Raw genomic sequence first — 14070 nt, 5'->3', positions numbered from 1 at the left:
TACTTTTAGTATTCAAAAAACACCTAAGTACAATTATCCTAAAAATTTTAAATTTTATTTTCAATTATTCGCGACATGCGCACTTTATCCCGCTCGCCACAGGTACACACTCACACACACACAATTAAATACATAGAGTGAGAGGCCACTGCCTGTCTGTATGCGCACTGTGACGCGTATCAATTGTGAAAAAAAAATAATTTAACAGATTGTTCTTATCACTTATCAGTTTTTATATTCAGTTCAATAAATATAACAGCATCCACAACGGCAATAATTTTATACAAAATAATCAATTATCATTATAAATTATCACAATTAAAAAAACCATCATTAATCAATCATAATTAATTATATAAAAATAATAATAATTTTTTTAATAAACAGTGCAAAATACATTACAAGTGATCATATGTTTAAAATTAAAAAAAAATAAAATAATAAATAAATCACTGTCAATATTGTCTCTTATTAATTTTAATTGTTTAATAAAAAATAATAATAATAAAATTAATTAACAAAGGTTATGAACTCCAAATTTGATAAAAATCAATCGAATTTTTTAATCATTTACAGGTGAATTGTATTATATTTATTTATATTTTTTTTTTGTGTTGAAATATTATCATTATGTCAGAAAAGTGCAAGGTATGTTTTAAATAAATGTTATTGTTTATTTAAAATTTATTTATTTTTTGTTGATTATTATGAGTTATGAAAATTAATATTGTACATTTATTTTTTATCATTGTTATGGTATTTTGTTGTTAATTATTTTAATAATTAATTTAATAATTTCTAACCTTAATTTTAATATAGATTATAGAGTTAATAATATTTTTATTTATTATTGTTTAACAGGAGTGTGGTTGTGACTGCAAAACATGTTATAAACATGAAAAATTAGGTAAACGTAATAGTGATATACATTTACATGCTGAAATTGAAAATTTACATCGAACATTGGCTGAGAAAAATAATCATATTGTTAAAATGGAAACTCAATTTTTAAATGATGCTGATAGATTTCCAAATGGTGAATTAGCATCAATTAGAGAAGAATTACGTACATGTCAAGATAAATTTAATCGTTTATTTGATGCACATAAAAGAATACAAAAAATTAATCAAAATCTTGAAGATAAATTATTAGTAATTGTTGATAAATGTGAGACTGAAAAAGGTGCCTTTACCAAGGACATTGCAACACTGTCACATAGATTAGCTGATGCTAATTATACAATTCATAGATTATCTCAAGACAATGTAATTATAAATTATCATTTTATAATATATTTTCATTTAATTACTAATCTTTAATTGTTGCTGTCAAATAATTAAGTATACTATAAATTTTAAATTCCAAAAGAAAAAAAACATTTTAATTTTGTTTCTATATTTTGACATTTAATTTTTAATTAAACAATCAAGTAATTAAACAGCAACAATGCAAAGAATATTCAATAATAAATTTTAAATTTTCTTGCTCAATTAATTAACCATTTTTAATTACAGTCAAAATATAGGAATGATGTCAACTTGGCAATACAATTACTTCAATGTAAACCATCAAATTTCGTTGGACAAAAATATGATTCGGTAATTATAATTAAAACTTTAATATAACATCCACTTATCAAAATTAATAACAAAAAAAAATTAATAATATTTTAGCTACCAAGTGAAGTACAAGCAAAAGTTAAAACTTATATATCACAAAAACGTCGTTCAAGTGATATGTCACCAGTTGATGTTAAAAGTATAACAGTACCAATATCAACATTTCCACCAACAGCAATGGTTTACAATATAAGCAAACAAAATATTGAAAAACACAGTGATGATGAGAGTGATGATAATAAATCACCAATTGACATTGTATCATCATCAATAATGGCTAAAGTATTGGAAGATCGTGAACGTGAAAGAATATTTGCAAAACATTGTGACACATGTGTTTGTCATAAAACAATATTAATGGTTGATTCTGAATGTCAAACAATAGTACCACCACCATTATCATCAACAACAATATCAAAAACAACATCAACTCCAATGACAACAATGAATTATCAAGATAATAACACTGATGACGATGATATTGATAATAATTATGTTAAAAAAAATCAAATAAATGGCTATACACCAATTCGTCAATCAGCAAGCCAAACAAAAATCCAAATAAATGAAAAAAATATACAAAAACTACAAACAATTAAACTAAAAAGTAAACTAAATAAACAAACAAGTGAATTACATACACCATTACTAAAAAATAATACAAATGATGATAAATTATTATTGCTAAAAAATATGAATGACAATGTTGATTATGACGTTGAACCAATTGACATTATCAATGATAGATTATGGAAAAATTCATGGATTGATAATAAAAAATTAATTGATAATAAATTATTAACAAATGATAATAATAATTTAATTAAACAACAAAAAAATGATGAAACATCTATTGATGTTATTAATGAAAGAGTATGGATTAAATCATCATTACCATCATCATCAACACCAACACCAACAGCAACAAGAACATCAAGAACAACAAGAAAAACAACGATTAATAATAATAGTAATAATAAATTGACTCATATTGAAGTTAAAAATATTGCTGATGGACATGAATTAACAACAACGACAAGTCCAAGTTTCAGTAGTGATAGTATTGTTATATCAAGTTCAGAACCATCAAGTAGTTCAAGTGATCTTTTACATATTAATAATAAAAAATTAAATACTAATAATAATAGCTTACGTATTAATCAATGTGATAAACATGAATTATTATCTAAAAATATATTATTAGATAATGCACGTAATAATTATGATAATGTTGTTTATACAAGTTCTGGTAGTTTAAGTGAAAGTGTTAATTTTCCAATTAAATCAACAACAGCATTGGTACATCATAATAATAATAATACTAATAATAATAAATTAACAAGAACATTATCAACAAGTAGTGATGAAACATTTCCAACACTTCCACATGATGCTGGACAATTACAACGAGTTGCTGAATGGGTTAAATCATCAGTTAGTAATCCCACAACAACAACAACATCAACAACTTCATCATCTAAAAAAATAATAAAAAATAAACCATTACATACACTTATTGATATACCAGCTGATTCAACAGTTGATAGAAAAAAAAATCAAGCATCAACATCATGCACAACAACTGATATTGATAATAAATTTTTAAATAAAAATAATGTTTTATTGAAAAATGATAATAATAGTAGTGTCAAAGATTTAATAACATTTGATTCGACAAATGAAGATGAGGCTGATTTAATATGTCAAGATAAAAATTTAGATAGTTTTAAAAAAAATGATTATGAAGTTAAAATGACTAAAGAAATGAAAGATACATATTTAACATTAGCAGCATGTTTAGATCCAGTATCATTGAGTTTATCAACATCATGTACAAATTCAAATTTAACTATTGAAAATTATCGTAAAGATCATAAAAAAAATCAATTGTTACAAAAAAACTATGATAAAAATGAATCAACAACATAACAATTTTATATTATTTATCAAATTAATTATATAATTCTTCCATTTTTTAAAAACTAAATTCTTAATTTTATAAAAAATATTTTCTTTACTTTTTTTTTTTTTAAATAAAAGGATAATTTTTTAAATCAAATTTATACTTTATGATTTTTATTTTGTCAAATGTAAATTTTGATTCTTCAAGGGCATCATCAATCAATTAAAATTAATTAATATTCCGCATTAATGAATTTAATGTTGTTATTATTATTTTTTTTTTTTTTAAATAAATTGGCATTGCATGATGTTTGGCTTTGTATTAAAATATTTAATCGGAAGTATTATGTCTTCTGAATAAAAAAAAAAAAATATAAATAATAATATAAATTAATAAATAAAAATATAAAATTGTGTATGAATAATCGACAATTGCTTTTTAATAAAAATATAAATAAAATTGTTAATGCATTATTTAAAATACAGTATTATTTTTTATTTTATAATTTACGTTGAATAATTTACTATGATGCCAAATGATGAAAAAGAAATCGGCCTTTTCTAGTTTATATAACCAAATTAGAAAGAAAAAATTATGAACCAAGAAATAAATTAATGAAAAATGTTTGAAAATATGTAGACAGTTTGAGTATTATTCTTCTATTGCAATTTTAAAATGAAAAATAAATGTGTAAAGTTAGATTAAATGTCGTAAAAAAAAAATATACTTTGTATATATAATAAAAATATATTAATAATAAAAATGAAAAACAATGTATAATAAATTGATAAATGAATAAAAAAAATATATATATATACATATAAATAAATAAATGTGTTAATTGTTAATAAATAAAAATTTTATGACTTTTTTTTTTATGATTTTACAGAAGAAATGATGAATATTTCTTTTATTTTTTCATTGATGATAATTGCATTGTTAACCGAATGATAAACATGATTGGCAAAGGTCAAATGTTTAAAAAAGATAGATTTAAAAAACCTTGATGAAACAAGAAATATTGCCTAGCCCATTTTTCTTTCCAATCAGTCTAATGTTCCAATATAATTGCCCTCAACAGAAATAAGAAAACTTGTGTGTTTAATGAAAAAAAAATAACTAAAAATTAAACACACCATCATCAAACTGTCGACCCAGTTTTACCCAGGTGTACTATTATTATTTAATTTTCATCTTTATAAGAAAATATGATAGCTAGGATTTTTTCATATGCTCTTCTTGTTCATCTGAGCTTATCAAATTGCTCCATCATCGTGACAAGTAGCCTGAATAAAAATTATTTATCAGGATATTTCTCAATATATTTTTAATAGAAATAAAAATTTATTTTCCATAGGAAATAAAACTAATTATACTTATTATTTTTGATAGTAAAAAAAAATATAAATAATAATTTCAAAGAAATTATTTCGAAAAGTACTTTTTTTTATTTTTCGAATTTTTTTAAAAGAGAAAATTTATTTATTTAAAAATATAAAATACTATTGAATGGATTATTTAAAAAATTCGAAAATTTGTTTATTTAATTTTTCATTTATTTATTTACTTAAAAAAAATAAAAAATTTTAATTATTTTAAATAGATTATTTAAAAAATAAAAAATATATTTTTTTCGTACTTTTTTGAGGAAGGAAATTAAATGATTTACTTAACTCGATAGTGTCACGCTATATATATGCAATTTTTAATTTTTATTGTTTGTGAATTTAAAAAGAAATAATAAATAAAAAAATAAAAAAAATATATATATATATTTTTAAGATTGTAGTAGTTGGGTTGAACAATAGCAGGTGGGTAATAGCCGGTGTCGAGGTTCGGTGAGTCCGCAGTCTCGGCCAGTCTCGACACCACCGACGAGCTGGTCGAGTGATTTAATTTTTAGCTTGTACTTAACATTTTTTTACATTTAAAAAAATAAAATATAAAAATATAAATTAATTAAAATACATCGTGTTCATCAGTGGTTTACTTTTTTTAAAAAAACAATTTTTAAAATGTGTAAATTTTTTTTTTATTTACTTTTGAATGATTGAGAAATTATTATCTTGTGAGACACAAATTGGGTATAATTTAATTTATGTAAATTTCGAAATAATAATAATAATAATAATAACTGAAATTACAAATTAACATTTTTTTTTTAACACCGAATTTTACTTACAAAGTGAAAACGAAAAAAAAAAAAAAACGAGCCAAGTGATTTAGAAATTGATAAGCTCATTTTTTATTCTATGGTTTTTTTTTTCCATAGAAAAAAATGAACAATCGATCATTTGAAATAAAAGTATTTGATTAATTTTTTTTTTTTTATAAATTACAATTAAAATATAACAAAAAATTTTAAATTTAAATATTTGAAATTACCTTGAATCAGGCATTATTACTTTAAAGTAAAAAAAAAAAAAGTAACAATGTTAATTTCGCGAAACAAATTCACAGTAGGTCACGTGCTAAAAAATAGCAAAACATAAATATCCAAGGATATCTTGAGCTATTTGTTATACCCAGTGAGCCTTGTCTAATAAATTTATCTTCAGAATGACGACAACAAAATATCGAAAGAGCCAAATGAGGCCTGATTATGAAACGGGTTTTCGTTTATTAAATGATGATCATCAACAACAACAACGTTACTATCACAATGTCAATAACAATTACGATTACAAAAATAATAATAATCAACCATTACCACGTGCACCAGAACCATATAAAATATCATCATCATCAACAACATTATCACGTGCCCATCGTCGTTCAAGTTTTGTTATAATAACTGAAAATGAACAATCAAACAATCACAATGAAATAATTGATAATTCACCAACAAATAATATTAATGGACATTTAAAAATTCCATTATCACCATCAAGAATTATCAATCGTGGTAGATCATCACCATTTAGACCTCGTGGTTTCAAGGGACCATTGCCACATGCACAATCAAGACCACCAAGTCCACCACCATCAAAACCAACGCATCGTCGACGTTACATTAAACCAAGTAATTATATTTTTTTCTTCTTCTTTTTAAATTACAAAAATAAATAATAATTATCATCATCAATTATTCTTTACAATGATGATAATGATGATAATTACAATTATTTTTTTTTCAACTAACTACATGATTACTTTCCCTTTGCAAATAATTTGTCATGGTATTGTGAATTTTAATTTTTCTTTTTTATATTTTTTTATTTCATTTACAGAGTCACTTTCTCAAGGAAATAGCCCAAGAAAACAGTCACTTATACCACAACCCCGTGGTGGACAAATAACAATGCGTAATAAAATTACAATTAAACAACCAAGTGAAGGAGGACACTGGGATCGTCGTGATAATAATAAAAAAATTATAACAAATAATAATATAAATACAAAAATACCACGTTCAAATTCATTAAAATTTAAATTATCACAACAACAAATACGTCGTCCATTAATTGAATCAACTAAAACCAAATTAATAAATAATAATAATAAACAAAATAAATTATTAAGTAATAAAATAAAACCACCAAAACAAGCAATTAAATCACCAACAAAAATACCAATTAGAAATTCATTATTAAATCATACAAATGAACGTTTTGTTCAAGTTGCCAATATAGATAAAAATAATATTAATATTGATAATAAAAATAGTAATAATAATAGTAATGAAAAATTAAATAATAATGATAATTTATCACCAATAGTAACTGATGAATCATCAGTAATTATTGCTGGTAATAATAGTATAAATAATAAAAATGATAAAAAAAATAATGATAATTTAAATGATGATATTGGACTTGTTGATTTGCTTAAACAATCATCTGGTGCATCTGGTACATCAAGTGTTGTTAATGCAGCAACAACAACAGCTGTACAACCATTACGTATTGATGCATCAACAATATTACCCCAAGAAGTAACTGAAATTAAAAATATAATAAATAATGATAAACCAGATAATAGTGTTAATAAATTATCAATAATAAATAATGGTGGTGAAAAAATATCAACAATTGTTGATATTGAAAATACAAATGACAATGATAATGATGATATTGTTGTTGTAAAAATAAAAGATAATAGTAATGATAATGATGAGATTAAAAATACAAAATTAAATAGTATTGATACTAATAAACAAGCAAATAATGATACTATTGATTTACATGATAGTAATAATACCAATCATAAAGATAATCATCAAGATATTATAAATAAATTAAATGCAATTGATAATAATAATATAACTGAAGAAAAAAATAAACAGGATAATCAACAAACATCATCAACAACAGCAACAACAACAACTGCAATTGTTAAAAATGATAATAGTAATATTAATAATAGTAGTAATCATGGTAAACATGATAGTCAAGTATCATTGAAATCAAATGATTTATCAATAAATTCAATAGACAGTATTAAATCAGCAGATACTGGTGTTAGTTTAAATACAGTACGTGGTGTATCATCAGCAAGAGAAAAACATGGTACACATGTTGTTAATAATAATGAAGAAATTGAAACATTAAGTGGAAATATAACTAAAATTGATAATGAAAATAATGAACCAGCGTAAGTTAATATACAACAAGTTAATTTTTAATTTGTATATTTTATGTTTTTTTCTTCTTTTGATTTTTATTTTACAATATGAGTTTATTGACCCAGAGAAGGTGTATTTTCTATAGCATGCATAACATGCAAACACTGTCCAGTCTAGAATAGTTTATGTATATTTTACCTTTGACCAAACGATTCTAGTAAACTCACCATATCGATCCATTTTCTAACAGAGATTTGCATGGTTATTTTATTAACTATTTTGTTAACTTTTTATTTCTATTCTTTTAACATTGCCACCAACACAATCGTCTTCTTCTTCTTCTTCTTTTTCTTGTTATTTAGCTTTTTTTATTTTTATTTCTATCAAGTCTATGTACACGTAATTTAACTAGGTATAGACTTGACCGAAATCACCATATGACAATTTTCTATAGCTACTTGATTACTTGAATAGATAATTATATGTATATATGAAAAGAAAATTAAAAATAAAATTTAATATAATCAAGGTAACTAGCAATGGGGTCGTAACAAATTAAATTACTCAACATTAATTTCGATTTATTTATTTAATTCAGTATTAAACTATGTTAAATTTTTGCAGTTTATTTTTTATTTTTACTTTTACCTGTGGGTCAATTATCATTTATTTTTATTATTAAAAAAATTTTTCTGGCAGTCTTATCGCACCACCGTGTTGTATTAAACAACCCTCTGCATATACATAGGCCTTTTTTTTTTCTTTTTTTTCTTGTTGTAAATGAACGTCATGATGTCGTCGCGTGTGGTGCCAAGGTCGTTTTCAACTGGGAAGAAAATAACCAAGCCCATTTTATCGTTGACCCTTTGACTCATTTGTATATAATTATATTTTTTTTTTCAACATTTATTCATTGTCTCATTATTTAAACAAAGAATATAATAATGCAAATTAAATAAATAAATGAAATGTTTTGTAATTTTAAAATTGAAATTTATGTTGATAAGAATTATATAAAAATGTTGCAAATTTAAAATGAATTAAAGAGGGATAAATGATTGAGGGTTTTTTTCTTTTAACAAAAAGTATGGCAAGGTGTTGGTTGGTTGATTTGGTGGTCAAGCAATGAATAAAGATAGAGAGAGAGAAAATTTGTATTGATTGTTATGAAAATGATTTGCGTGACCAAAGTACCTAGATTTTAAATTTTGTAGAAGGGATTTCTTCATTATTTACCCCTACTTGAATATCCTTCATCAACCCCATTTAAAACAAGTCATTTACTGACCCAACTGCGGTCTTTCAAGTCAGCTTCTCAACTGAAGAAGCAAACTCAAAAATATTATTTATTTTAATTTCACAATCACGAATGCAAGCATTAATTGTCAATAAAAATTCATCAAATTGTCAGTTAAACTGGCAAAATTATTTAAATAATAATAGTAATAGTATTGATGATTATAAAAATATTAAATTATTTACTGTTGACAGTGTTATTCAGGTGACAAATAATACAACTGGATTAAATTCAATTGATGATGTTGATGGTAATAAAAATTTGACAAAAATTCAAAAATTACGTAATTGGAAAAATTCAATTGTCAAAAGATATCGTGAAAGATATAGAAATATGAAGTGTTTTCATTGGAATAAAATTAATAAACAGAAAAAAAAAAATATTGAAAAAACAACAAATGATCCAATTAATTTACAAAAAAAAAAAAATATTTGTTCAAGATTTACGGCTGCTTTTTGCAGGTTTGTTTATATATAATTATTTTTTTTTTTAAATTTAAAATATCCTTATAATAAATGTATTTTTTTTTTTTGTTAGAAATTTTCGTAGAAAATCTAAAATAGCACCAGCTGAATCGACAAATTGCTGCAGAAAAGATGGTGGTTGTTGTAAATTTTTATGCAAAAAACCAAGTTGGTGTAGATGGCCAAGTTGTTGTAAATCAATTTGCAGTTGTTCATGTTGTCGAAGACGTGATGATGAAAAAAGTGAAAGATCAAGAAGTATACGTGCCAAACACAGCTTGACCAGTATAGCACCACCCCAAATATCAGCGGTAAATAATTAAATATAATATTCAAATTATTATTAATCAATAATAACATTTATCAATTATATTTGTGAAAAAAAATAGGAACAAAAATCCAAGATACCAGAGGTACTGGTGGAGCATAGTTCTGTTATGCGTGGAGCTATTCCATGTCTTCCAGTGCCCTTGGCATGGTTCTGTTTAATCTGGAATATACTACTTCCTGGTTCAGGTTTGAAAATATAATATTATTAATTAAATCATCTTTTTAATTAGAAAAAATAAAGACAAATATTTAAAATATTTTAAAATGAAAAAAAAAATCAATTTTCAATTGACAAATAAATAATTTTATATTCAACTTTTATTAGCTCAATTTGAATATGTATTTGTACATTTTTTTTTTCCACAAGTTATCACGCTATTCAATATTGTCCTTGAAGAAATATTAAATTACTTTTTTAATGTTTAGGAACAATTTGGAGTGGTATATTTAATTTATGCGTTGGTCAACCACGTTTTGCTGTGACAACAAGTGCTAGAGGAAGATTTGGTGCTTTTATTGTTAATATTATTGTTGGTATTAGTCAATTATTTACTGTACTATTTTGTCTTGTTGGCTGGGGTTGGAGCATCTGGTGGGGTGTCACCATGCTACGTCTTGCAAGTAAGATAATTTTCTAAAATATATTTATCGAAATTTTTCTATCGAAATAATCATGCAATTATTCGAAATATTAGCTTCATCGAAATTCGAAAAAATTCATTCAAATATTTTAAAACTATGTAATAATAATAATAATGAAAAAGAAAAAAGACAATTAAATAGTAAAAATAATTTATTAGTCAGAAAATAACATGGGGAAAAAAAAAAACAATAAAATTTGGAGAAATATTTAAAGCAGGGCCAACATGAAATAATTATTGATTAAAGTGTCATAATAATATTTTCAAGAATAAATAAATAAATTTAAAAAAAACAAATAATAATAACAATTAATATTATTCAGGAAAGTGGAAAAGGTTCAAGGCTTCAGAGGCAATAAATGGTGACCCAGAATCACGTGACGGTGGTGGAGTCTTACCTGCACCTGGAGTTCCAGTACAAGCTCTAAGAGGTGGTGAACGTGCACGTTGATAATAATCAACAAATATTGTTTTTTTTCTATTTAAACATTCGTTTAACTTTTTCTTTTTTTCATCAATCAGCATATTTTTATCTTTATATATGCTTAATTGTAAATATTTTTTTTTCTTTCATTTATTATTATTAAAAATATATTTAAAAAATATTAAAATTTTAATGAAAAAAAATAATAATTAAATAATGCACATATTGAATAATAATTGTTTCGTGTAGAGTCAATTTTGTAAATAAATATTATAACGACCAATAAAAAACAAATGTTTGAATAAAAATAATTTTTGAAAATTGACGAATCATCTACTCGAAGTGACAAAATAAAAATAAAAAATATTATTTATCTAAATAAAAGTAACTAAAAAAAAAAATAAACAGGAAGTTTTTTTTTCAAGTAATGATATTAATTAATTGATTAATTAATTAATGATGATGATGGTGGTGGTGTGGGTGTAAATTAATGTTATTAATGTATATATATATATTCAGTATGTATTACATGTTTAATGATGTGATTTTCATATGTAAAATGCACAAGTATATAATGTTAATTTATATAATGGATGTTACAGTGTGTCTATGTTGGTACGGTTGATTTTCATTTTTAAATATTTCAAACTTTTTTAATAAAGTTGTCCGCTTTTAGTTTAAAACTTAAATGTTAATTACACAAATATTTCATGTTTTTTAGTTGTTTTTTTTTTTTCATATATCATTGTTGTTATTGTTGTTGGTATTTTCATTTATCTTTTTATATATATTTGTTGTTTAAAAAGACTAGCAGCTAAAGCCTAGGTAATATTATTATTTGTTTATTTAATTATTTAATGATAATTTATTTATGTCACTGCATGTGTTTTTGATATGTTTTAAATATTTGGCGAGTGAGTGTAACGTATGATTTATCAAATAAAATATATGCCAGATGATATTATAAATTTTGTTTTTAAATTTTTTTTTTTATCATTTAAAATTTTAATGGTAAAATAACAATGTTGTTAATTAATTGTTTTATTATTTAAATATAAATTAAATAAACAGTCAAATCATAAAATTAAATACATAACAATATAACCATTTGTTTGATATTATTTTTTCTTTATAAATAAATCAAGAAAAATTAAATTTACAATTTTTAATTTGCTCATTTAAATTTTTTTTTAATATATATATTTCTTTTTTTTCATTATTTAATTTCCTAGTCGATAGGTATTACATATTTATTGGCAAATTAAAAAAAAAAAAATAAATAAATAAATTTTTCATGACAAATTGGAATAGAGCATTGTGCTGACTATTTTATACAGGATATAATAATCCTTTTATAAATATTATTTAATTTTTTTTTTTTTAAAACACGAATCACATGTTATTTAAAATTATTATTATTTTTTTTCTATTTTTCATCTATTTAGCCTCTCGCTCTCTCGCTCACTCGCTCAAGTATTTATTTTTAATTAATTAATTTATTATTTTTCGCTTTCGGCTAGACGGTGGTACACTTGGTAGGGTGCTCAGGGCTGCTAGGCACATATAATTGACTCGCAAATAACTCTTTAAACAACATTAGAGCGTACGACATACATTACAACGTAACGAACATATACATACATATATTTATACATATTCATTTTCATGTTAAATTACTATCATTTTATTTTTGTATTTTTCGAAATTATTTATCCCTTTGGAAAATAAATATTCAAAAAGAAAAAAAAACATTTCAAAGACTATGTATAAATATACATACATACACACACATTATTTAAATTAAAAAAAAAAATATATATATTTAAAGTTAAGTTAAGTGTTTAGTGATAAATGTCTGATTAATGTGAATTTAAATTTTATTAATAATTTTATCAATTTTTCGATGATTTATTATTGATTTTATGTAATTGTCATTTTTCTAAATATGAGTAAATCATTATTGTACTAGATATTATACCTCTACGGCATATACATTTAAAATTTATACGTAAGTTTTTTTTCTGCGACACAAAGTTCAATTAATATTATTTTTTATTTTTATATCATTTTAAGTATTACATTAAAAATCTTTTTTTAAATCATATTTCATTTATCATTTGGACCATTGTGACGCAGCACTTGGAGTCATGTGTGTAATTTATTATTATTTTATTTTTTTTTCTTTTAAATTAATTATTTATATTTTTCATTAATTAATTAATTAATTGTATATATAATCAACAAATCACGTAATAACTAATTTGTCTTTTGACGCAGGGAAGACAGAGCAATTAAGATCCAATAAAAATTATTATTGTTATTATTATTATTACTATGATAATATATTTATTTATTTTTTTTTTTTCGTGTGGATCTGGATATTATTGAGGAGAATGAAATGAAATGTTAAGTAGGACACCTCAGGGACGGGTTTATTTTTTTTAATTTTTAATTTTTAATACCAGAAAATGATCTAAAATAATTAATTGATCAACACTGGTGTTCTCTGTCCTGAGGGAATTTTTTATTTTTAAAATTTCTCTCGCTTACCGAAAATATAATTGGGTGAAAATTTATTTTTATTAATCTAAGAACATTGATATGACACTGGTATTTTTAGGTTTCTATGACCTGATATGTTATAAGGGAAGATTAAAATGAAAATTTAAAAAAAAAAAATATAATAAGAGGATGTCCTGGGACAAGGATGTCATCGATAATACTTGGCTTTGCTAAAAGTCCATTTGCACAAAAAAAAAAACAGCTAAATTTTTTTTTTTTTTTTTCTAATTAATTTTAAAAATTTAATTATTTAAATTAATAAAAC

General features: G+C 23.1%; 2 protein-coding genes across 2 annotated transcripts; both read left to right on the top strand.

Moving 5' to 3' along the window:
- The first annotated feature begins 153 nt into the window (after positions 1 to 153).
- On the top strand, positions 154 to 4347 carry LOC122857771 (myosin-G heavy chain-like). Its single transcript, XM_044160138.1, has 4 exons — positions 154 to 648; positions 862 to 1266; positions 1516 to 1599; positions 1675 to 4347. The coding sequence occupies exons 1-4, from the start codon at positions 631 to 633 to the stop codon at positions 3547 to 3549; spliced, it is 2382 nt and encodes a 793-aa protein (XP_044016073.1). The 5' UTR covers positions 154 to 630; the 3' UTR covers positions 3550 to 4347.
- Positions 4348 to 5942: 1595 nt separating this feature from the next.
- LOC122856476 (GATA zinc finger domain-containing protein 8) lies at positions 5943 to 12859 on the top strand. Its single transcript, XM_044158148.1, has 8 exons — positions 5943 to 6545; positions 6754 to 7547; positions 7596 to 8116; positions 9579 to 9845; positions 9922 to 10159; positions 10238 to 10364; positions 10605 to 10799; positions 11143 to 12859. The coding sequence occupies exons 1-8, from the start codon at positions 6083 to 6085 to the stop codon at positions 11268 to 11270; spliced, it is 2733 nt and encodes a 910-aa protein (XP_044014083.1). The 5' UTR covers positions 5943 to 6082; the 3' UTR covers positions 11271 to 12859.
- Positions 12860 to 14070: the final 1211 nt, after the last annotated feature.

This window comes from Aphidius gifuensis, linkage group LG5 (genome assembly GCF_014905175.1).
Source record: "Aphidius gifuensis isolate YNYX2018 linkage group LG5, ASM1490517v1, whole genome shotgun sequence".
In the NCBI taxonomy this organism is placed as follows: domain Eukaryota; kingdom Metazoa; phylum Arthropoda; class Insecta; order Hymenoptera; family Braconidae; genus Aphidius; species Aphidius gifuensis.
This window is presented reverse-complemented; position numbering and strand designations above follow the sequence as displayed.